The sequence below is a fragment of the Saccharomyces paradoxus genome, chromosome I (genome assembly GCF_002079055.1).
Source record: "Saccharomyces paradoxus chromosome I, complete sequence".
Lineage (NCBI taxonomy): Eukaryota > Fungi > Ascomycota > Saccharomycetes > Saccharomycetales > Saccharomycetaceae > Saccharomyces > Saccharomyces paradoxus.
Window position 1 is genome coordinate 203,934 of NC_047487.1, and position 25,732 is coordinate 229,665.

Consider the following 25,732-nt stretch of genomic DNA (forward strand, 5'->3'; position numbering starts at 1 on the left):
AACTACAACTTTAAATAATATACTTTTTTGTCTTTTCTTTTTGTACCTCGTCTTTGTGGTTTATTGCATTAATTAATGCTCACGTTTTTAGCCACCGCAAAGCTTTACAACAGTTCGAATCTAATTATACATCTTTTATAATTTAAATCATCTTCCAATCCCCATATACAATCATTCAATATTAGAAAGAATAACCGTCTTATTTTTTTCATTAGCAGTTAAGGGCAATGAGTTATTTTTCCTTTAACAATTTGTTGCTAATTCAATCCACCGTATAGCCTCCTTAATTTGAATTTGTCTTCAAAGATTTTCAAAGGTATCACTGGCATTCCTTCCTCTAAAAGTACGCAGGAAACCCGTTATGATTCGCTTAGCATATTTACGTATAGAAACTTACAGTCTATGCTATGTGCACTGCTTTTGACTTAAAGAATAGTAATAATTATGATTTTAGAGTCTGCTAATCCTTTTTTGTTCTTATCCACCTATTTAGAATTTTCTTTCATGGAAGAAACATTTTAGTATTTCAAATATCACCAGAGCCTGACAGTGCACTAAACTAAAAAAAAATTGACCCCTTGCATTCATACATCAAAGCTAGCATATTCGAAAGGACACCAAGTAGCGGTACGGTCAATTCAAATATAGTTATCCAATTGCCGAACAAATGGTAACTCTTCCTTCCCTAAAAAGGGTCGCACCGTCATCATTTCTAACCAAACTTGGGAAAAAATTTGATATGAGAACGTGACTACTTTATTTGAGCTTTTAATAAACTTGAAAACAGCGAAAAAGTAGTTTTTAGACTAAAATGTCCCTAAACTAGACCTTTAAAAATGAAACATATAGTGGCGGATGACTAGAGCCAGGTAACAATTACAAACAAGAAATTTTCCCACGACTTTTCAGTTTACAATCGTAAAATTTGGTAATTATTCGTTTCTCCGGTGGCCTTCTTCCTTTTTGGACGGCAGGGGGTGTGAAGCAAGCCAAGAGTTTCATGATAAGGCCTGCAGGCTATGTGTCCATAAATCATACTTTGGCCTTTCTTTTTTATTTGAACAGTATTGAAAATAGATCCTTTATCTAGATCGAGAAATTTTAGTGAAGGAAGCGATGCGCCACGTTAGTAATATCTAAGAGCTAATGTCTGTTTCGAAATAGCCTTTCTTCTTCATTGAATCGCACTTTCCTGCTCTTTATAAATAATAAATCATTTACTAATAATTAGAAGTATCACAAAAATGGGTTTAGCATTAAAATCAGATTCCGGACGCATCCCGTGCCACTTTATTTAATAAGTCAATAATTTCCATTTTGCTCATAATGTGCATACGACGTGCTTTCTGCTGCTGCAGAATTTCGGGCAGTGGCCATTTCTTCTCTATGATGCTATTGGAGACCAGACCTCTTATATATCACAAATTTACTGAGAAATGTATAGTTCCACAGGATCTTGGTATCTCCTTTGATCTTTTTGAAACTTTGCTGATATGTATAGTCGATTGAGCCATTGTTATTTCTCTCAGGTAATCGTTCCACTTTTAACCTAGCACACTGTCTATAGCGAACTATTTATAAGGCCATTTAGAAATGCTATCAGCCCTTATCATTGAACACTGTAACTTTGAGCTGGCCAAGATATGTTTGCAACGTATTCTAAAATAGTTTTATTGTGACAATCTGACTGTGATTTCGCGAAACTACTGGAAATGAACCAAAATTCAACTACAGGGCAAATGTACCACTTCAAGATCCATCCAAGCTGGGTGGCTCTGAATTCTAGGCCTATCGTTCGCTGCTCAGTATAAGAAACCATAATTACGTGCAACTTCCGATAATGCGTGCCTTTTGAAACACAGGGTTAAGATATTTCAAGGTTTACGTGTCTGCGCAGAGATATAACTTGTAGCGTTTCAACACGGCAAATATGAGTTACCAAAAGTTATTGCTCCTACATGGATAAAGATAATTGGGATCAGTGCTTGAACTGAGGTACTCCAATTGAGTCTCGTTATTATTGCTATGTATAAACCAGAAGTGATCCATTGTTTTCTTCCTTTTAGGCAATGCGAAAGCCATCACCACAATCGCCGCACAGGTTAACAAGCTGCAGCATATACGCATTACTCCTTTGTAGATCTTTGCACAGCTAGTGCTTTGAAGATTCATTGGTAATTTCCGTTGACACCATATCTGCTGGGTATATCGCACGAAACAGTACCATAAAGCCAGCCATTCTCGTAACTACTAAGTTAATGACAAACATGATACACTATTGACCAATCCGTTTATAAATATTAAATGCTAAAAATGAGCACGAAACCGTCCTCAATAATTAAGAATATCATCTCAGGCGTACTTCCGCATCGTAAAAATCACCTTATTGATGGTAACAGGCAAACCAAAAGTTTTCGAAATGGACTTAGTAAATTTCTCTTTGTTTTCATTTATTTCTTCCCTGTCAAAAAAAAATAAAAGATATGCTTTTTAAAAGTGCAGCCATATTGACTAAGTAAGTAACCATAATACTATGAGTAATTTTTGAGCATTGTGCTCGCCAACTAGCTGCTTTTCTGAGAAAGATTCTCGATAATCAATTTCAGGTTAGTGGGGCGCTTCTACGGCGTATTCTTACCAATTGTTCCCCTGAGTACTCTCTCCGAAAACCTTATTATACATTAAAGTTAGAAAAAAATTTTCTTTTTCCCGCAGATTAACTTGCAGCGCCGAACTTCTAGATGTCACACCAGATTGTTTGACACCGCCATTTTTCCTTCTTTTCCGGCAAAATGTGCCGATAAATGGTAAGACGCGACGCCACCACTGCAAGTAATGCGCTTATAATGAAGCAAAAGGGGAAAGCAGGTTCCCCTTAAATTCGTATAACTGTTTCATAATCTTTAATTCTGGCATCTGAAAGTTAATTAAACTTTTCCTTCGTGGTTTCTTCTGGAGTTATGCATGTGCGTAATTCAAAGGTCCGTGAAGGAAAAAGCGCTGTACTAAGTAACAGTCGTAGGATAAGTCACCTGTAGTTTGAAGTATTTTTGGCTCTATTCAATACGATAGGTCTGGCTCTTTTCTATTATTTTGGTTTTGCAGTTGTTGAGTCCGAAAACCCGTCTAGATGTAAGTATGAGATAATAGCTTCAAGGTTTTACTTTAAGAATGAAAAGGTAGTGGATTATAGCATGTGTAAATGTCACTAGCAGGAAAATTTTACTTAAAATTGTTTCACAGTCTTATCTTCTTCGAACATTCGAGAGTTGCATGATTTTTACCAAAGGAACGATAATACCACCGAAATAGCATACTTTTGAAAAAAAAAACACATCTTGGTTCCTATGTAGCATTGCAAGCATTTTCAGAAGCCCCTATTTTAACTTCTAAATTCACCAAAGAACAACAATTTCTTATTATAGTGCCCTTTTGAGATTTCTTCGCCTTTGTGGCCTTGCTCAAAATGACCTCTCAAGGTGCAAAAGCGTGCCTGCAAGCGGGTCTAAGGAAGAACGGGTTGAATATCACTTCATCAATGCTTTTTAAAGGGTTGATACGCTGAAAAAGAAAACCAGGACTCTATTAATGAGTAGAAGATTTATCACATGATATACTATTCCACGTAGCAGCACGTCTGGCACTTGCAGCTGCTCTCCTGGCTGTGGTAGACGATGGCTATAACAGTAAAATTAAGGAAAATCATAAGAAGCACGACCATAAGTACAATAAATCTGTTGTCTACTGGGGAGTATACTTGTTCGTCTTTCACACTTACTCGACAAGCGTGACTTTGGAGATGACAGGGTACGTTGTAGTTTCTCCAAAGGAATCTTTCACATGTAGCTTTAATACTGTAAATGGAGGGAAGTTGATCAGTTGATATTGGCATTGTTTCTAACTAATGCAGAGAAGAACAACGTACTACTAACTACACAGCAAATTGCGCCAGTTTTCGAATGAAGCATTGCGAGATATATAGAAGTAATTGACATATGTTCATACTGGTTTCCACTGTCCGATTAAAATTGTCAACTCGGGTGCAACTCCTTGTGGTTACTTCCCACTAACTTTATATTGCCAACCAGATGGTAGCACTATTTGTGGCCACTCTGAAAGATATGTTTGCTCCTTTGACGATGATGTAGACCAGGCCAACTATATCGCTTCGGACCTTTTAAAATATGCACGTCAGGAATAAGCACCACCATTGCATAACCATTGGTCCGTTCTTACTGCCACGTAACTGAAACCCATGCCATTACATGCACTAGTGGTGACCTAACTGACAATATCATCGGTGGGGTTAAGGAGCCAACCAGTGGCAGCACGTCAAGCGTACCAGATAATCTCTTCTGTGCCAAGAATTCTACCTTCATACCTGGTCCACGTATTATAGAGCAAGTACATATTCTCTCCTACCAGCTTTGTTATTTGTCGTTTTAAATACCTTATAATTAACAGATCTTGTTGTTTCAGCAAGTTTAAGGAAATATTTCAACGAAATAATAGTAGTTTTATCCTTAACAGTTGGTTCCAGAAATGTTGTACTTGAAAGTATTGTGGCATAAATTCCATGAATTTCATCAACAACAGTATATAAAGCAAAACATGTTTTTTATGATAGAGTCCGGATTATTATGTGAAGGCAGGCGATGATTAATTCCCGCATCATATTTCAGACTTATCGTATAGATTTTATAACAGAAATATATTTGCTTTCACTTATAAATGTCGTGCCCTTTCATTGCTCTTTTGTAAATTGCTACAATAGATAACCCGCAAAAGTCTATGTTTTTTTTATTTTAGGAAGTGAACGATCGACATGTTCTATTTTCTTTTCCTCGACTGCCTGGAACGGACCTTAGAATCATGTGCGACATATATAGGTTTATCGAGGGATAACTCATTTATGGAGTCAGGATATCCTGCTATAACACCTGTAAATGCTTTTGTGAAAGAAGGAAAATTTTATTAGCCCAACTTTTAATAATATAACGAAGGTACGCCATGCTTTCAGCAATAAAACATCACCTTAAAGGGTAGCTAGCTGACGATTTCAGAGGTGTGTGGAGGTTAAGAATTGAAATGTCAAATAGGAAGGTTATTCTAGAGTGTATTCATTTCGAAGGAAACAAGAATGCACACCGCTTAAATAACCAACAGGGGCGGGTTTTATATATTTCCGACCAAGTAATCTACCGAAAACTTCCGGAGCGTTAAGAACCATTCTTGTGAGCTAAGCCCTGATGCAATTGTTATGCCCTTCCTCCAAATTGCGAACTGTGTGTCATATTTTAAGGCCAGCCACATCAAAAAAAAAGGCCAGAAACGCAATATACTATAAAATTCTCTAATTCATCGTTAAAAACGCAGGTGAATATCCTCTGTACGCTCTACCAGCGTCACTACTTCCAACAATGAGCTAGTATTGTAAAGGTTTCGTTGTATGTCATATATCGGGAAGTCAGCATAATAACTACTACCCACCGCTTTTCAGAAATCAAATTTGCGAAACCTAGTTCATTGGACATGATTCACCCGAAATAGATACCAACATCTTGATGATTAAGTCAATGACTTAAATATTAGGTAGAATTTCTCTTATATACCCATTATTTCCAACAACCAATTATAGACTATCTCTATTAGCGGATTATGAAATGATTCTTCTAGTTGAGCATATTGTCAAAATAGTCAATGAAAAATTGAGGATAGAATTCTCAAAAATGATTGTGAGCTTGTGGGCTGCACTACACCAAAGAATTTTCCAATCCCTTCCAAATGGGTCTCTGAAAAAGCCGACTCAAGCAATGATGAATATTGCACTGAAGAAGAATCATTTGAGTAGAATTAAACTCGACACTAACTGATAAACCTAGCTGCCAAAGTTTACTCATACATTACATAGAGTATATGGAGGGAGTAACTGAATATGTAAGGTTGAGGGAAACGGCATTTTATGGAAAGAGCGTATTTACTAACCCTGTAAACACATCATGTAAATTTTTGTAACAGCCTTATTTAGGAATTTTTCATTTGCAAAAGAAGTATTCAATAACTACCAATTTTCAGTCAAATTATCAATATACGGCCGATATATTACAAGGGAGAGAGCGTCATTGGCATTTTGTGATAAATGTACCATAATGTAAAGTGTTTGGACATATATTGGGTGCAGGTTTTCGTCTCTTTTCCCGAAGCGCCGGACTCCCGTACAAAAAATAAGGTTTACAGCAGGCATTGGGCGTAGATCAGGGATTAAATTTTCCATTGCAGAAGCCCAAGAGCAGACTCGGTATGATTTGTTGTAGTACTGGTGTAAATGATGGTGTTATTACTTGAACTAACTTTGGCTGTGCAAATATTTCATCCAATAAATTGTAAAAGATAACCTGGAACATAAAAATCGAAAAAAATATGGCGATACTAACTCCTATGGAAGGTGACGATCCCTCGTTATGCATTCCAATGTCTGTCCTCCAATATGGAGTAAAACCGTTATAGAGAAACAAGTTAATATTTCCAGATCAGAATCTCATCAAATATATATACTCGGTACAAACCAAAGATATGAGTCGTCGCATTAAATGTATGATAACTACCGGAATTACTATTATATTGGCCATGTTCAATATGACCAATCGCCGTGAGTTTTATACTTCTCTTATATAAGTATAAGAGGATCCAAATTTAATCTCCATTAATACTATCCCCTTTTACCTCTAATTATCAACATAAACCTACAAATTTATTTGACAAAATCGAAACATAAAATGCAGTGGTTGTCTGGTATTGATAGATGAGAAAAAATTGCAAGGAAACGAATAGATACAGAATACACCTATATTTCCGCTTTTTTTCTTTACATCACTTTCCGACTAAATATTAAAAAAAAAAAGCATAATGTGCTTCTGCATTAGCAAAATCCAACTATCATGACAAGGTGTATGATAAAATCATTACCAACACATATTATACTAGTGGGAAGAAAAGCATTTGTCAGTACCAATCATCATCCGATTATAGATTTTTTAACCATAGACCATAAAGGTATTGAATTTTACTACATACGTAACGACTTACACCTCCATCATGGCACAATGTGCAGAAAGAAGCAGAGCTATGTTAATTACTTTCCACAAAAAAAGTAGTCCAGATTAGTATATTTGGTAAAAAGTTGTCCTGTAAAAAAAATAAAGCTGATCGTTGAAATCTAAATAAACAGAAAAAGATGCTATGGTAGTCATCAGTCCACTTTGTGATTAACCATTTCTTTTGCACACATTGGAATCCATTCATATACACAAACGAACTTGTGCTAAGCGTTTTCAAGCGGAATAAAACAAAATTTCACATTTCAGTGAACGTTAGTTGCCTTTACCAGAACTGCTTATTTTGAGAAAATGTTGTAGAGATGTTTGACTCTTTTTTTCTCATTCAGGCTCCCGCTTACGGTAATCTCTAATCATAGAAACGATCCCTTTTACATGGCCTGATAGGAAATCAAAAAAATCTGAAGAAAACCCCCTCCCTACTTAGATTTCTGTACGAATGTGTCAATAAAACGACAGATCCATCTGATAATATTTTATGTTTATTCTCCTTCTCTCAGAAACACTTAGCGGCATAACATTTGGTTAATCACTCAGCCGCAGTAAACTAGTATACGGATCTTAACCAGGATCGTTACGGATATTATTGTAAGCAGCTAAGCGTTATTATCCTAAGTGATCGATTAATTTGAACCATGCGTATTATACCTAAAAAAAAAGGATGCCATAATTTCAACTATAATTCTGCACTAGGTTCTGTAGGTAAATGCACAAAAATGGTTCGAACAGTATATTTTCTATATTTTTTGGAATTCCTTAACGATATATAATTAGGAATACTCTGTTATTTTTTATGAATATCTGACATTTTTTTGTTTTCTTTTAAGTTTTGTTTTTTTGTCGTGCCGTAAACTTTCGATAGAATGAGAAAATTTGATAATTAACAAAAAAAATGTTGCAGCAACATTGACTACATGTATTCAATTGGACGCATCCCTTGTTGCTTCCTGGGTCTAATGCTTATTTTGAAATTAATATCATTCTTCATATGATGTATTAAAGTATCGTTATATTTGTCTTCATGCTCATGTACTTCTCCCCTTCTTAGGCACCGCCAGGAATTGAAAGCTAAAAGTATCAGAGCCGCATTTTGGCAGTGTACAGAGGTTTTAGATACATAATCACGCGCTTGCGTTTTGCTTGGTTTGCCCCTAATTGGTATACAGTGGACTTTCCGGCGCTGGTGTAATAATGTCCTTAACGATGCATGCCGCCCTTTCTGCAATACTACTGGATCCCCTGAACCTTTTTTATACTGAAACCTACAAATAAGGACGCATTTACGTGTCCGCCTGCCTCATATTTTGCTGGCTCTGACTTACATTGATGACAAAATTTTTACTTTGCCCCAGAAAACGATTTATGTCAATAAAATATGCACTGTGCGATTTTTTCGATTAAGGTTCTGCTACCACTTTATTACTGACAGCAACATTTTACTCATCAATAAGTCATACCAATTTTTTATTTCCATTACCAATGGTGTTTGCAGGTAGTCTAAAGAACATCCACCAGGGACGCTTGGCCACCGCAAATCAATAGCTACTAAAAACTATTTTTTACCTTTTCAAATTTAACTGAGACAGTTATTTCTATTATTATTAGCGGTACACAAGCGAAGTATACCACTCATCGCGATTATCTTGAAATTAAAGTTCAGAAAAAACTCAGGATTCATAATAATTAATCCAACCAAAGACGTTCAAGTTCTGGAACAAAATGTAGGCGCTTTAAGAAAAGTACTGGAAATAAAGCAAATGAAAAGCATTGAGTTCTGTATTTATACAGAAATTGGCTACATTCAAACAATAATGCTTGAGAGTTGGCTCAAATTTATCAATCGTCTACCAAGATCTCAACCCTTCAGCCAGTGAAATCTTAACTTTGTGTAATCTGTTTGCACTAGTTACTGAAAATGATTGCTATTTTCAAGCTAGTTCAGATCAGGTCTTAAAACCTGAGGAACAAACCCCCCCCATAATCAATGCCTCGTATGCTCCTTATAGCTTGGTTTCCAGAAAAAAAAATTGGCTGCTAATTTAAATACACTATAGGATATAAATGCTACTCACCGGTAGCATCATTTACATGGTTAGTACATCTCAGAAATTTACGGATTGGACACTTAAGAGAACCTTTGCCAATTCATGTTGCTGAAAAGGCAATGAATCGACGATTTACAACGAAAGGAGACAGTAACTATTTAGGGTCCAACTATCACTCGCATCGAACACAAGTTGACAGCCATCGTACTGCAATTTGCAACTAAACTCCATTACATCATGCTGAATGCTGAACGAAGATTATTGCCAATTTAATTAGGATAGGGTATCTTAATGAAATAAATTGCCTGAATTTTGCTGACAGGTACAGCCAGGGGGACACCTTGTGGTTGTAAGGCCGGGCCTCCCATACATTTCATAATTTTCTGCTCTTATACAGGATGCTGAACATCGGAAGAAAAACCGTCCATAGGATCACTTTCTGTGGGTTAATTCGGTCACTCCACACTCTAGCGATTTTAATAGCAATCAATTCAGGGTGCGAGGGGTATTCGGAAAGAACCATTTTTTAGTAAACTGCCCATTCTCAGTAGCTGGTTTGTTTGCGGCTAAGGATAAAAATACACATTTTGGAAGAGCAGCACCTATGAAAAATTGTGTTGCATCTTAATTCGTGAAGTTTTTTAGGTATATTATTGTAAACAAGGTATCCTTTCAGTAGATTTGCTCTCTACTCATCTAAGCTGTAATCTTAAAAAGGGGAATAAAATAATGATTTTTTCTCATTATCTGTAACTTCCGGTAAGCTTGGTATACTGCACTAGATGAGGTACCTAAAAATCAAGGCAAAGTTCCCGCCACCTGTCGGCTCTTTCTTGTTCCGGAAAGGATCTTCAAAACCGCTTTCACTGAAGCAGCCCTTGCTACGACTTCTTCTAACATACTTTGGCCGCGTTTACCTTTTATTGCCGAAAAGCTTATTTTCCGAAAAAAGCTTATTTTGCGTTAAGTTTTGAAATATTTCTTCTTTTCCGTAGATTGACTTGCAGCGTCGAACTTCCGGAGGTCTCACGAGATTTTTTGACGTCGGTTTTTGACATCGGTTTTTTCCTTCCTTTTTCCTTTCTTTTTTCCGGCGCACGCCGACAGAGAAGTAATACCACACGTCACCCAAATGACCGGTTGTGGTGAAACAAAAGAGGAAAAGTAAACTCCTTTTCAGCTCGTACAAATATTTTTGATAATAAAATTTGGCGCTTCAAAGCTTATCATATCCTTTCCCTGATTTCCTCAAGATTTATACTTCAGTCCGTTTAGGAATGCACAGAGGGGAATAGGGTTTGTTACGACTGCCGTAGGACCCTTTAGGAGAGTGCAGCGAGGCAAGCCTCGCTGTACCTGAACAAAAAGCGCAGTTGCAACCTTTTTATTTTTTTTCTTGAACTTATTGAGTCGTGGTAAATTGTTTTTGGGAAGTGGAAGGTAATATTACCCATAAAACTCAAAAATAATGTAATAGAATTGGCGTTGCTAGCATGTGCAAATAGCAGTGATAAAAAGTGTCGTAGGAACGTTTTAATATCAAATTTCCTACGTACTAAGCAGAAACATTACTACGCATAAACATCACGCTAAATACCAAACCGTTGCGCATGTGCCTGCTCAAAACAAGACAGTTCCGAAAATACTGAAAATATAAAAAGTCCAACATAATTCCCATCATTAAAAGTATGGCTAAAAATTCATTATTTACTATGCCCATAATTGAATGATAAACCCAAAAATTTCGATGTCTCATAACTATATATTTGGGCACTCTGCACCTTCCTAGCCACATTCAATGTAGTTTCAGGAAGTACACAAGCATGTTTGCCAGCGGACTAGAGAAATAATGGGATGAATGTCAACTCTTGTAAGTACAAATTATTGGATTCAACCACGTATTCCTTCTCGCAATATATGGCTTCTGGATACGCCTTAAAATTGAAACTAGGTTCTGTCAGCGGACAGACGGATATCTCGATTAACTACGATCTTGTGTTACCCCTTCAGGAACTTTCAAATGTGCCCAATCAAATGCTCATGGAAACTGGGGGTGCAGAGGTCATGGAGAATACTCCAATACCCAGGCAAGTGCCTACTGGGGTACAGATTTATTTGGTTTCTATGCTACCCCAACAAACGTTATTCTAGAAATGGCAAATTACTTGTTACCACGACGGACAGGTTCTTACACGTCCAAGTTTGCTACGGTTGACGACTCTGCAATTTTATCAGTCGGTGGTACGTTGCATTCGAATATTGTGCACAAGAACAACCTTCAATTACATCGAGGAACTTTACAATCAATGGTAGCAAGCCATGAAAAGGAAGTTTTCCCGATAACATCGAAGGAACTGTCTATATGCATGCTGGATTCTACTACCCAATGAAGATTGTCCACTCAAATGCTGTTTCCTGGGATGCACTTCCAATTAGCGTGGAATTGCCTGATGGTACTACTGTTAGTGATGACTTCGCAGCATACGTTTACTCTTTTGACGATTATCTAAGTCAGTCAATCTGTACTGTCCCTGACCCTTCAGAGCATACTACTAGCATAATTACAACTAAAACTGAACCATGGACTGGTACTTTTGCCACCACATCTACTGGAATGACCACTGTCACCGGTACTAACGGTTTGCCAACTGATGAGATAGTGATTTTCATCAGAACCCCAACCAGTGAACATATTCGTCTTCGTCATTACCACCTGTCACCACCACAACAACAAGCAAACGAACTACCTTGGTCACCGTGCCTTCCTGCGCATCTCATGCATGCACTGAGTCCATATCCTCTGCCATTGTTTCCACGGCCACCATTACCACAACAGAATATGCCACAACAGAATATGCCACAACAGAATATGCCACATGGTGTTCTATTTCCACCACAGAATCTAAGCAACAAACTACGCTAGTTACTGTTACTTCTTGTGAGTCTGGTGTGTGTTCCGAAACTGCCTCCCCTGCTATTGTTTCTACAGCCACGGCTACCGTGAATGATGTCGTTACAGTCTATCCTACATGGAGCCCACAGACTACAAATGAAGGGTCTATCAGCTCTAAAAGTATTAGTGCTGCCAGTGAGACTACTACCATTTCAGAGGCGGCTAAGACAAAAACAGTAGGCACCTCTTCGCTTTCAAGATCTGGTTATGCTGAAACACACACGGCTTCCGCAACCAGTGTGATTGTTTCTGTATCCGAATCTGCCAACACCAAAGGTCTAACAACTCCCGGGTTGAGTACTGTGTCCCAACAACCTCGTAGCTCTCCTGCCAGTGGCATAGTAGGATCTAGTACTGCCTCTTTAGAAATTTCAACCTACGCTGGCATTGCCAATGGCCTACTGGTCAACAGTGGTCTAAGTGTCTTCATTGCTTCGTTGTTGCTGGCAATTGTTTAATAAAATTCTCGTTCCTTTTACATATTCATGATCTTGTCTTTTATGACAGATTTGCGCAGGACTGTATTATTTCTTCACTATTCCTGCTTCTCAATAACTTTGTTCGTATTTGTAATTTATATGTTTGTAAATTCTTCAATTTGAAATCAGCGTAGAGAAAACTTCTCAAGTGCCGGCAGGGTTTCGTTCCAGAAAGAGTATGTACGAAATTGATTATAGTCGTATAGCACACTAACTATAGATATTATAGACATTCCACTAACCAAAAGCTATTTTTTCATGCGTTGCTGTCCATTTGGAATAACCGGCCAGAGAAGCAGCAGCTTTATTTGAGATTTGTTCTCCGCCTTTATTGATGGCCCTTTCTTACGGAAGCAGAGGTGGAGGTGATTTCTGAGGTCTGGAGTACGCCTGCATTGATTTTAATAAGCTTCCTTTAAGGAGCAAGTTTTCCTCTGTGCCTAAACATCTATAGTCTTGGGTCTTAGCACCCTTCATATCTTCTCCATCCTAACGCTAGTGATATAGCAACGCACAAGCAGGGATGCAGCCTTTTCGCTATGATGTTGGAAAAATGGGGAAACTCTATTTCCCCATATTGTAACCCGTTTTACATACTTTCCAAAAGCGTGTGATTTCCGATTTTATGGAGATAAGGTTAATACCATCGGACCCAAAGAGGAAATCATAAAGGCACTACAGATACGCGAAATGACAGAAGAAGCATACTGCCTGCTGGCATGTTAGTAGCGACGAGGCGCTATTACCGTGAACTCTAGCGCAAACGTCTTGTTATCAGCAATATTCAGGGCAGTTGAAATTCTCGAATCGTCTAAGGAAAAGAACATTGAGATGGCAACCAACCCAACCCTTGCACACGTACAGTTTTTTGCTCTCGACGGCGCTAAAAATAGGACTTGTTACAATGCATAGCCGCTAAAGACGTCCAACCTTGTTAACCGAACTGGATTTCTTGATAAGAACCGTATCGTCAAGAATCAAGGATTCATACAGGCGTAAATATGGCTCGTAAGAACATGTTAAAGTAAGCCGAATGCGCGCACTATAGAGAAATTTTGAGGAAATATAACAATCCATACAGCTTGCCAATTGACACGTGACTCACACTATGGAAAGTGTCTAAAAGACTACCAAGAACTACGTAATTTGGGAAGAGTACATGGTAAGATGACGACGATTACATCAAGACCAATTTTCGGGTGCCCCTCTAAGAAAAACTTGAGAAACAGAGACAAAGTATCCAAACCAAGCATAAGGTAATTGATGGTAGGAACAGACCACCTAGTCTGTACGGATGAAATGTTCACGAAAACGGGCGTTGTACTGGTATGGAAAGTACCGGTTATCCGTTTGTCCTTTTTCTTTTTCTTTTTTTTTTTTTCTCTTTTGTCTTTTGCACCGCTTGTATATGGGTATGAAACAAGTTCAAGAATTTATAGTGGAAACCACAGGTTCAGTCTTTTATAATCCGGATGACATTGCGCGTTTCCTCTTAGACAACGCTGAAAAAGATTATTCAACGAGACGGAGTAATTCTCGCCAGGAATAGGATGTTGATTGACTTTTGTTATGGTTATGTGAAAGGGACCCACGGAAGAGAGCGCCTTCTTTTACAGGGACTTTTGTCAGCCACCTCTCCGCGGAAAACAAATGCCGTTCGCGTTGCAGTAAGATTAGGTAGCCGTGCGCTTCAGGGACAGAAAAGAAACATTTCGCGGCCACGGCCAAACAATGCATTCTTTTTCTCGAGATTAGCTAACTAGATTTCTTGTCCTTTCAAGTTGTATATGACTATCCTTTCTTTTTTTTTTTTTAGTGCGTATGATCTGTTCTGAGCGAAAGTTACAGGTCCTTGCTTGAATAAGCATTTCGCAGAGTAACGACGTGCTGAAAGTAGTTAAAAGCTTGCTCCCGGTAGCAAGCACTCTTACCCCTTTCCCCGCTCTTGTTTTCGCGTGCCTCTTCTACAGTAATTTGGGTAGGTTGAAATCGCGTTCTGCTGCTAATGCTGTTCTCCTTGTTGTTGTTGTTGTTTTGGTGAATTACTTATGTTATTCTGCAAATTAGCACCTCGTTCCCTGTTTGGCAAACGCGCGCGTACAAGCCTTACAGGGCTTGCGAATGTTCTTCATAGAAATGCGTGCACAAAAATTTTGATCTAGCTCATCATCGGTCTCTATAGCTTCGGGCTTCATAGTAATGAGTTCGGAGTCCGTGAGTAATAGCAAGAAGAAGTATATAAAAAGCAGTAATATGCTTGAATATGCTTCATTGCTACAGGTTCTTCATAGTTATTCTTGTTCTCATAATAGCAGCCTAACAATAACAAATTTTCATCTTCGCAAACTTTGCTATTTCTTTCTTTTATTGGTAAAATCTCACCCATTCTAAAAAAGAGATGTTCAATCGTTTTAACAAATTCCAAGCTGCTGTAGCTTTGGCCTTACTCTCCCAAAGCGCTCTCGGTGACTCATACACCAATAGCACTTCCTCTGCTGACTTGAGTTCTATCACTTCCGTCTCTTCAGCCAGTGCAAGTGCCACTGCTTCCGACTCACTTTCTTCCAGCGACGGTACCGTTTATTTGCCATCCACAACAATCAGCGGTGATCTCACAGTTACTGGTAAAGTAATTGCAACCGAAGCCGTCGAAGTCGCTTCAGGAGGTAAACTAACTTTGCTTGACGGTGAAAAATACGTCTTCTCATCTGATCTAAAAGTTCATGGTGATCTGATCGTCGAAAAATCCGAAACAAGCTACGAAGGTACCGCCTTCGACGTCTCTGGTGAGACTTTCGAAGTTTCCGGCAACTTCAGTGCTGAAGAAACTGGTGCTGTCTCTGCATCTATCTATTCATTCACACCTAGCTCCTTCAAGAGCAGCGGTGACATTTCCTTGAGTCTGTCAAAAGCCAAAAAGGGTGAAGTCACCTTCTCTCCATATTCCAACGCTGGTACCTTTTCTTTGTCAAATGCTATTCTCAACGGTGGTTCTGTCTCCGGTTTGCAACGTAGAGACGACGATGAAGGTTCAGTAAACAACGGTGAAATCAATCTAGACAACGGAAGTACCTATGTTATCGTCGAACCAGTTTCCGGAAACGGTACAGTCAACATCATCTCTGGTAACCTTTACTTACACTACCCAAACACCTTCACTGGCCAAACTGTTGTGTTCAAGGGTGAAGGCGTTCTTGCCGTTGACCCAACCGAAACCAACACTACTCCAATTCCTGTGGTTGGTTACACTGGTAAGAACCAAATTGTCATCACTGCAGACATTACTGCTCTTTCTTACGACGGTACTACCGGTGTCTTGACTGCAACCCAGGGAAACTCACAATTCTCTTTCGCTATCGGTACCGGATTCTCTAGTTCTGGTTTCAGCGTTTCGGAGGGAATCTTTGCAGGCGCCTACGCTTATTACCTAAACTATGACGGTGTTATCGCTACTAGTGCCGCATCTTCATCCACTTCCACTACCTCTGGTGCTTTCTCCACTGCTACTGGCTTAGTCACTTCATCCTCTAACGCTACAGCAACTGCTACAGCTTCAACTACAGCTTCAACTACCGTCTCATCTACCGCCTCATCCACCGTCTCAGACTCATTCATCTCTTCATCTAGTGCCTCTGTCTCTGGTGTATCCAACTCCACCACAGCCTCTGGTTCAATCACTTCTGCTCCTTCTGCTGCTTCTACCACCAGCTTCACCTCAGATTCCGCTTCTGTCTACACTACAACATTAACTTACTTGAATGCCACAAGTACAGTCGTGGTTTCCTGTTCAGAAACAACCGACGCTAGCGGTAATATTTACACCATTACCACAACCGTCCCATGCTCCTCTACCACTGCCACCATCACCTCTTGTGACGAAAACGGATGCCATGTTCCAGCACCAACTGCTACCGACGCAACTACAACCGTTTCTTCTAAATCATACACCACCGTTACCGTTACTCACTGTGACGACAACGGCTGTAACACTAAGACTGTCACTTCTGAATGTTCCAAAGAAACTGCAGCAACCACCATCTCTCCAAAATCATACACCACTGTTACCGTTACCCACTGTGACAACAATGGTTGTAACGTCAAGACTGTCACTTCCGAGGCTTCTAAACAAACGTCATTGGCCACTGCTAATTCCGGAGCTTTTAGCACAGTCACCAAATCTGCTGCTCCAACTTCTCATACTGTTGCTTCTAGCATCACCACTGGTATCATCGTCCAATCTGAAGGTATTGCTGCTGGTTTGAGAACCAATGCTTTGAGCACTTTGGCCGGTATTTTCATCCTTGCTTTTTTTTAACTGAGTGGGTAATTGTACTTCACTAAAATAATTAAGTAGAAATTTTTCAATATATAAATCTCAATGTAAACGTTCAAGTGATTTTAGCTTTAAGTAGTTGAAGAATACTGTTTTTTTTCTTTTTTCGTTGTAAATTTGAACTTGTGTTTCAACTATAAAGTGTCAGAAAAGACAGAACTTAGCGAAGGCACCACCACTATGGGAATGGACACATTCTTTTAATTCTTTCACTTTTTTTCGCGCGGTTTGTGAATTTTTCGTGGATTTCTTTCCATCTATAGCCGAGATAAAGGATAATGAATAATATTTGCAATGTCTTCCTATGCGCAAAAGAGGAGGAAGCTTTGAAGTCGCCGCACGTGGTAATCACATGACCCTGAGTCAGCCCTTCATTGAGACATGTAAACGTGTAATATGGAGTATGTCATGGATACTATCAACAAGAGCCGACAAATGTGTTTTTTTTCTGCAATTCTGGAGTTGCCTGCTGAATATAGGTAGATGTAAATAAAGTATATAATGAAATGTTTAGTGAAGGACAAAAAAAAAAAAGAAAAGTGATGGATGAAAAAGAACATTAATTTAAAAATGAATTAGATACTTAATCTACCATAAAGATTGCATATGATTTTATGGAGGATTTGAGTTCCTTTAGGTGGATCTCCCTTCTGATTTTGTACCCTCTGAATCATTGAGTCATGCAATGTTGATTCGAGCATAAGAAGAGGCAGAGTATGGGGAAAAAGAAAAAAAAACAAGCAAACGAACCAAGGAATCCGAAAAATTCACGATGAAATAGTGTTGCTTCCCCTCCCTATTTGTATATAACATGGTACAATCTTGCCAATAAAACAAAAAAAGAAATGTAATAAAAAATAGAGAGTCTTGGTTTTATTATAGCTTACTTAGTTCATGCTGGCAGAATCCCGCAATCCGTCGATCTTCCCAACATATGTGCGAACATCAATTAACCCAAGAGGATCTAGACTTCGATAAAAAACACGTATGGCACCCGTACACATCAATAACTACTCCATTGAAAGTGTACCCTGTTACTAAAGCAGAAGGAAGTTATCTGTACCTCGATAATGACACCAAGGTAGTAGATGGTATGGCAAGCTGGTGGTGCGTTCAACAAGGATACAACAATCCTAGACTAAATGCAGCCGCCATTTCACAGATTAATAAAATGTCGCATGTAATGTTTGGTGGAATTACTCATAGGCCCGGAATTGATTTTTGTAAAAAGTTGCTCGCTTTATTGCCGGATTCCATGGAATGTGTTTTACTGGCAGATTCCGGGTCTATTTCTGTTGATATTGCAATGAAGATGGCTCTGAGATACTACCATTCACTGGGGGATACATCGAAAAAAAGGTTTTTGACAATTAAAAAGGGCTACCACGGTGATGCGTTTGGAGCCGTGTCAGTTTGCGATCCCGTCAATTCAAGGCATAGTACTTATAACGGATTTGTCGCTGAAAACATATTCTGCAAAGCTCCAGAAGTCCGCTTTGATTGTCGTGAAAAGGACGTTGAGAAACTGGTTGAGGAACTCGACGTAAAACCATTTGCTAAGATTATTCATAAACGCCATAGTGAAATTTCTGGTGTTGTGATGGAGAGCATAGTGCAGGGTGCTGGTGGTCTAAGAATGTATCATCCATACTTCTTGAAACGTGTTCGTGAGCTTTGCAACGAATTCAATATTTTGCTAATCCTTGACGAAGTCGCAGTAGGGCTTGGAAGAACCGGTATGCTCTTTGGGTTTGAGCATGCAGGGATAGTGCCAGACATAGTCTGTTTAGGTAAGACTTTGACGGCCGGGTATTTGACATTATCTGCAACAGTTACCACCAGAAAGATTGGTGATCAGATCTCTAGTGGACCTGAGGGCTGCTTCATGCACGGACAAACCTATATGGCCAATCCGTTAGCATGCGCTGTTGCAAGTGAAAACTTGTCGATTTTGATGGAAGGTAAATGGAAATCTCAAGTTAGACAAATAGAAGCGCAGTTGAAAAATGAGCTTTTGCCTTTACTGGAACACCCCATCGTAGCTGATGTGAGGATCCTAGGGGCTATAGGTGTTGTCGAGGTTACGAAACGTGTGAACGTCGAAGTCTTGCAAGAGCGGTTTATCAAGGCAGGAGCATGGATTAGACCCTTCGGTAACATAATCTATATTCTGCCTCCATATGTAATTACCTCTGAAGAGCTGACCATCTTGACAGAAGCTATCCAATCCGTTCTTGACTTTATTTAACTCAGTTTTGGGAAAAAACCAGGTAAGCTTAAGGTATATAAAAAAGTACATAAGAGAAAGTAGAATGTCATTTTTTTAAGCATTATTTTTAAGACACCTTCAGCCGCGCGGCGCGTCAGAAGAATCATACGTCTATGACTTCACCAAAGGCAACGACTGACATTCATTTTTGTGAAAGGCCACCTGCGGTTAACGTTGTTGCTGATGACTCATGGATTGGGAAGGAGACATCATTCGTAGACTAATTTTTGAACAACTGTAAATCCGTAGTCAGGACCCAACAATCCAATTTTTCTAAGCCCAATGTAGATTTAAACATGAATGCAACCATAAGTCCAACCGGATGCAACCGGATGCAACCTTATGCAACCGTAGACGCAAACATTTTTGAATACGTTATACTCAACGGAGAGCTCAAACTTGTGACCAGCTTCAATATGGCAATTTTTACTCAAATTACCTCGGAAGTAGGTGGCCTGCTATACTTTTAGAAACGTATATAAAAACTGTCACCTCATGAAAATTACTGGATGAAAAAAGAAGAGGCATGTGGCAATCCTTATTCTTCTAATAATTGCAGTTTAAAACAATATCAAACACTTGGCACAATGAATACGAAATCACTTCACTTTTATGAACCATTCGAAATTGATGGTCAAAGATACATTAAAATGACTGAGAGGGAAGACCTTGGCGTATATGAGCCTGGACTAACACAGGATGCATTCACTGCCAAGGACAAGTATGATTACAAAGGAATCATAGAAAATCTGGAAAAATATGGGCTCTGTGTAGTCCCAAACTTCATAAAACCATCCAAATGTGATCAGATATTGGAGGAGCTTGGTCCCCATTTCTACAGGCACGACGCATGGCAAGGTTCGCCATTCCCAAAGGAAACTACGGTAGTGACAAGGGCGGTCCTCCACTCGCCTACCGTCTTGAAGGATGTTGTATCCGACCGTCTATTTTGCGACATGGCAAACCATTTTTTAAATGAGCAAAATTACTTCATGACCGGAAATGTCATTAGGAAGTGTTCAAGTGGTATTCAGCTGAACTCTGGTATTGTCTACAAGGTTGGTGCTGGCGCTGGTGACCAGGGCTATCATCGAGAAGACCACATCCATCATACCATCCACCAAGCATGTGACCATTTCCAATATGGAAAGGAAACGCTACTTGGAGTAGGGGTGGCTTTTACAGATATGAACAAAGCTAACGGAGCCACACGTGTAATCATTGGTTCACATTTGTGGGGTCCACACGATTCGTGTGGGAGGTTTGACAAGAGGATGGAGTTTCATGTAAATGCTAGAAAGGGCGACGCGGTTTTATTCTTGGGGAGCCTTTACCATGCTGCAAGTGCCAATCATACCCTAGAAGATAGAATTGCGGGATATTTCTTTATGTCACAGGGCTACTTAAAACAAGAGGAGAATCTTCACTTCGGAATGGACCCTAAAGTCTTCAAAGATATGTCACTGGATACTTTGCAACTCTTGGGATTGAGAACTAGTGAGCCGTATTGTGGCCACATAGATTACAAAAGTCCAGGACATCTTGCGAACCCTAGCTTGTTTAAAAACGAAGTTGAAAAAGGATATTACGGTGAGACAATCAAGATTAATTATGATGATAAAAAATGAAAAGTGTCATTTCTACCACTAATAAATGCGTCGTTTCTATATATCAAAGTGAGAAAATAAAAATAATGTGATTCTTTAATTCTTTAATTCTTTAATTCTTTCGATTTTTTTTTTTTTTTTTTTTTTTTTTCAGTTTTCCTCTACTTCCTCTATCTTACTTTTGACATTTCCTTCATTGTAAGCAGTCACTGTCTAATAAACTTTTAACGACAGCGAAAACCTTGATAAGCTTTTTCTTATACGCTATCGCCATATTTATTAAATCACCACGTTTTTTCATGATATATTGTAGTTCATATGCTACAAAAAAAAGAAGGAAGGGAAAGAAAGGCAAGAGTGAAAAGGTAATAGAAAACAAAACACATCCCTAAACGAAGCCGCATAATCTTGGCGTTCACACGTGGGTTTAAAAAAGGGGAAATATATGGTTTCGGACCCTGTTTACCGGAGAGATCCCATATTCCGCACGTCCCATTACCAAATTGGTCATCTCACTAGGTCTGTTATACCCGTTTGGGCATGAGCATAAACAGCGTCGAATTGTCAAGTAAAACGTATATAAGCTCTGAAAATTTCGAAAACTTTAGGCTCAGTTTGACCATGGTCCTGAAATAGGAGTTTGAAAGAGCAGCAGCAAATAGAGCAAGAACATCCTCAAGAATATCAATGTTCAAGTCAGCCGTTTATTCAATTTTAGCCGCTTCTTTGGTTAATGCAGGCACCATACCTCTCGGAAAACTATCTGACATTGATAAGATCGGAACACAAAAGGAAATTTTCCCATTCTTGGGTGGTTCCGGGCCATACTACTCTTTCCCTGGTGATTATGGTATTTCTCGTGAATTGCCGGAAAGTTGTGAAATGAAACAAGTGCAAATGGTTGGTAGACACGGTGAAAGATACCCCACCGTCAGCAAAGCTAAGAGTATCATGACAACATGGTACAAGTTGAGTAACTATACTGGTGAGTTCAACGGAGCATTGTCTTTCTTGAACGATGACTACGAATTTTTCATTCGCAACACCAATAACTTAGAAATGGAAACCACGCTTGCCAATTCGGTCGACGTTTTGAACCCATATACTGGGGAGATGAATGCTAAAAGACATGCCCGTGATTTCTTGGCGCAATATGGCTACATGGTCGAAAATCAAACCAGTTTTGCCGTTTTTACCTCTAACTCGAACAGATGCCATGACACCGCCCAGTATTTCATTGACGGTTTAGGTGACCAATTCAACATCTCCTTGCAAACCATCAGTGAAGCCGAGTCTGCTGGTGCCAATACTCTGAGTGCCCATCATTCGTGTCCTGCTTGGGACGATGATGTCAACGATGACATTTTGGAAGAATACGATACCAAATATTTGAGTGGTATTGCCAAGAGATTAAATAAGGAAAACAAGGGCTTGAACCTGACTTCAAGCGACGCAAATACCTTTTTTGCATGGTGTGCATATGAATTGAACGCTAGAGGTTACAGTGACATCTGCAGCATCTTTACCAAAGATGAATTGGTCCGTTTCTCCTACGGCCAAGACTTGGAAACTTATTATCAAACGGGACCAGGTTATGACGTTGTTAGATCCGTCGGTGCCAACTTGTTCAATGCTTCAGTGAAACTACTGAAAGAAAGTGAGGTCCAGGACCAAAAGGTTTGGTTGAGTTTCACCCACGATACCGATATTTTGAACTATTTGACTACTATTGGCATTATCGATGACAAAAATAACCTGACCGCCGAATACGTTCCATTCATGGGCAACACTTTCCACAGATCCTGGTACGTTCCGCAAGGTGCTCGTGTTTACACTGAAAAGTTCCAGTGTTCCAATGACACCTATGTTAGATACGTCATCAACGATGCTGTCGTTCCAATTGAAACCTGTTCCACTGGCCCAGGGTTCTCTTGTGAAATAAACGACTTCTACGACTATGCTGAAAAGAGAGTAGCTGGTACTGATTTCCTAAAGGTCTGTAACGTCAGCAGCGTCAGTAACTCTACTGAATTGACCTTTTTCTGGGACTGGAATACCAAGCAGTACAACGACACTTTATTAAAACAATAAATAGATAATACGATTATGTAATTTTAGAAACTAATTATGAATACCGATTTTTTCCTTCACTTTTGCTGGCGAGAAATACGAAATTGCAATAACGATCACAGTCCAAAGAGTTTAAGCACGAAGGCACACTACGTGATTACTCAATCATTCTTTAGCAAAACAAAGACAGTAAGAGTATACGTGTAAGAAATAAGAAACGCAATCATTTAGTGAAATAAACACAACATGCCGTTTACATGAGATGGTACAACGTTTTAATATAGTGTCAGGGCAAGTACATGATAATATCGTTTCAAGATGATGCTAGAGTAAAAGTATGAAGTGAAAGAAAAGGGCAATTGGTTGACAGATCGGATGTTGTAGGATGATATAGTGGCACATGATCTATAGATGATCGGTTGACCACAGTATTATATAATAACATCCGTATGAGTATATATCCTACCATGTCTGTTCTCTACATTGCTTTTCATTCAAAATTATTGGTTTTCCTAACCGCCGCTCAGGCACGACGCGCATTTCTTTTCCTCGAAGAAAGCGGAAAAAAAAAAATAAAAAAAAAAAAAAAAAAAAAAAGTATAAATAGTGGAGTCTTTTCCCATTTAACATTTAGAAAAAAATTCGACTGGAAATTTTTTGCTGAACATTTAACCGGAGAACCTTGGTGGCTTTTTCTCAGTTTCGTGGGCTTATACATTTTACCTAGTATGCTGGGAACTTTTTTTCCTGTATTCTATTCTATTTCTTGCCTTACTTTTCTTATTATTTTTTTATTCGTTTATAACAAACTAAAAGAAGTAACTATTTTCAGTTTCAATTGATAACAACCCAAATACGTAAAAGCAATGGCCGCTATTAAAGACTACGAGACCGCACTGCAATTTTCCAAGAGCCTTCCAAGACTGGATGGTTTGTCTGTGCAGGAATTGATGGACTCGAAGATCAGAGGTGGGTTGACTTATAACGATTTTTTGATCTTACCAGGTTTAGTCGATTTTGCGTCCTCTGAAGTTAGCCTACAGACTAAGCTGACCAGGAATATCACTTTAAACATTCCATTGGTTTCCTCTCCAATGGACACTGTGACAGAATCGGAAATGGCCATCTTTATGGCTCTGTCGGGTGGTATCGGTTTCATTCACCATAACTGTACGCCCGAGGACCAAGCTGACATGGTCAGAAGGGTCAAGAACTATGAAAATGGGTTTATTAACAACCCTATTGTGATTTCTCCAACAACCACCGTTGGTGAAGCTAAGAGCATGAAGAAAAAGTATGGATTTGCAGGCTTCCCTGTCACGGAAGATGGCAAGAGAAATGCAAAGTTGGTGGGAGTCATCACTTCTCGTGATATACAGTTCGTTGAGGACGACTCCTTACTCGTTCAGGATGTCATGACCAAGAACCCTGTTACCGGTGCACAAGGTATCACGTTATCGGAAGGTAACGAGATTTTAAAGAAAATCAAAAAGGGTAGGCTATTGATTGTTGATGAAAAGGGTAACTTAGTTTCTATGCTTTCCAGAACTGATTTAATGAAGAATCAAAACTACCCATTAGCGTCCAAATCTGCCAACACCAAGCAATTGCTATGTGGTGCTTCCATTGGTACTATGGACGCTGATAAAGAAAGACTAAGATTATTGGTCAAAGCCGGCTTGGATGTCGTCATCTTGGATTCATCCCAAGGCAACTCTATTTTCCAATTGAACATGCTCAAGTGGGTCAAAGAGAGTTTCGCAGGTCTGGAAGTCATCGCTGGTAACGTTGTGACCAGGGAACAAGCTGCCAATTTGATTGCTGCCGGTGCGGATGGTTTGAGAATCGGTATGGGAACTGGCTCTATTTGTATCACTCAAGAAGTTATGGCTTGTGGTAGGCCACAAGGTACAGCGGTCTACAACGTGTGTGAATTTGCTAACCAGTTCGGTGTTCCATGTATGGCTGATGGTGGTGTTCAAAACATCGGTCACATTACCAAGGCGTTGGCTCTTGGATCTTCTACTGTTATGATGGGTGGTATGTTGGCTGGTACTACGGAATCACCAGGTGAGTATTTCTATCAAGATGGTAAAAGATTGAAGGCGTACCGTGGTATGGGTTCCATTGACGCCATGCAAAAGACTGGTACTAAAGGGAATGCATCTACGTCTCGTTACTTTTCAGAATTTGACAGCGTTTTGGTTGCACAGGGTGTCTCCGGCGCTGTCGTTGACAAAGGATCCATTAAGAAATTTATTCCGTACTTGTACAATGGATTACAACATTCTTGCCAAGACATTGGCTGTAGGTCGTTAACTGTATTAAAGAAGAATGTCCAGAGCGGTAAAGTTAGATTTGAATTCAGAACGGCTTCTGCTCAACTAGAAGGTGGTGTTAATAACTTACATTCTTACGAAAAGCGTTTACATAACTGAATGTTCGAATGGGGTGATATGTTATGTTAGTATATAGTGTGTTTATACCTTCTTATTGATAAATAGTATATTTTTATGTTTAGGTGATTTTAGTTGTGATTATTTGGTGGTATTTATATTAATATATATAAAATGGGTAGTGGATATTTGTATAAAAACGTTATAAAACACGAAGTTGAGAGTATTTATATGATAACTGAGGTTGTGTGATCAGTTATAGATATTAAAATGTGGATAATCGTGGGTGTTATGGGTAAATGGCACAGGGTATAAACCGCTGAGGCAAGTGCCGTGTATGGTGATGTGGTGATGTATATGGTAGTGATCGAGTGAGAGATGGATGGCCTTGGTGTAGAGTATTATGGCGGGTAAGTTGGGGTGATGTGTTCTATAGCGTCCGTGTGCATATGCGATATCGTTAAA

At 39.2% G+C, this 25,732-nt stretch overlaps 6 protein-coding genes across 6 annotated transcripts; all 6 read left to right on the forward strand.

Annotated features, from left to right (window-relative positions):
* Positions 1–11,313: 11,313 nt before the first annotated feature.
* Positions 11,314–11,550, forward strand: SPAR_A00810 (uncharacterized protein; the record flags this gene model as incomplete). Its single annotated transcript, XM_033908598.1, has 1 exon — positions 11,314–11,550. One exon carries the CDS (start codon positions 11,314–11,316, stop codon positions 11,548–11,550), a length of 237 nt encoding a protein of 78 aa, XP_033764489.1.
* Positions 11,551–14,990: 3,440 nt separating this feature from the next.
* Positions 14,991–16,907, forward strand: SPAR_A00820 (uncharacterized protein; the record flags this gene model as incomplete). The annotated part of the gene is made up of 1 exon (XM_033908599.1): positions 14,991–16,907. The coding sequence occupies one exon, from the start codon at positions 14,991–14,993 to the stop codon at positions 16,905–16,907; it is 1,917 nt and encodes a 638-aa protein (XP_033764490.1).
* Positions 16,908–17,859: 952 nt separating this feature from the next.
* On the forward strand, positions 17,860–19,173 carry SPAR_A00825 (uncharacterized protein; the record flags this gene model as incomplete). The annotated part of the gene is made up of 1 exon (XM_033908600.1): positions 17,860–19,173. The coding sequence occupies one exon, from the start codon at positions 17,860–17,862 to the stop codon at positions 19,171–19,173; it is 1,314 nt and encodes a 437-aa protein (XP_033764491.1).
* Positions 19,174–19,781: 608 nt separating this feature from the next.
* On the forward strand, positions 19,782–20,822 carry SPAR_A00830 (phytanoyl-CoA dioxygenase family protein; the record flags this gene model as incomplete). The annotated part of the gene is made up of 1 exon (XM_033908601.1): positions 19,782–20,822. One exon carries the CDS (start codon positions 19,782–19,784, stop codon positions 20,820–20,822), a length of 1,041 nt encoding a protein of 346 aa, XP_033764492.1.
* Positions 20,823–21,488: 666 nt separating this feature from the next.
* Positions 21,489–22,892, forward strand: PHO11 (acid phosphatase PHO11; the record flags this gene model as incomplete). Its single annotated transcript, XM_033908602.1, has 1 exon — positions 21,489–22,892. The coding sequence occupies one exon, from the start codon at positions 21,489–21,491 to the stop codon at positions 22,890–22,892; it is 1,404 nt and encodes a 467-aa protein (XP_033764493.1).
* An 845-nt stretch (positions 22,893–23,737) lies between these two features.
* Positions 23,738–25,309, forward strand: SPAR_A00850 (IMP dehydrogenase; the record flags this gene model as incomplete). Its single annotated transcript, XM_033908603.1, has 1 exon — positions 23,738–25,309. The coding sequence occupies one exon, from the start codon at positions 23,738–23,740 to the stop codon at positions 25,307–25,309; it is 1,572 nt and encodes a 523-aa protein (XP_033764494.1).
* Positions 25,310–25,732: the final 423 nt, after the last annotated feature.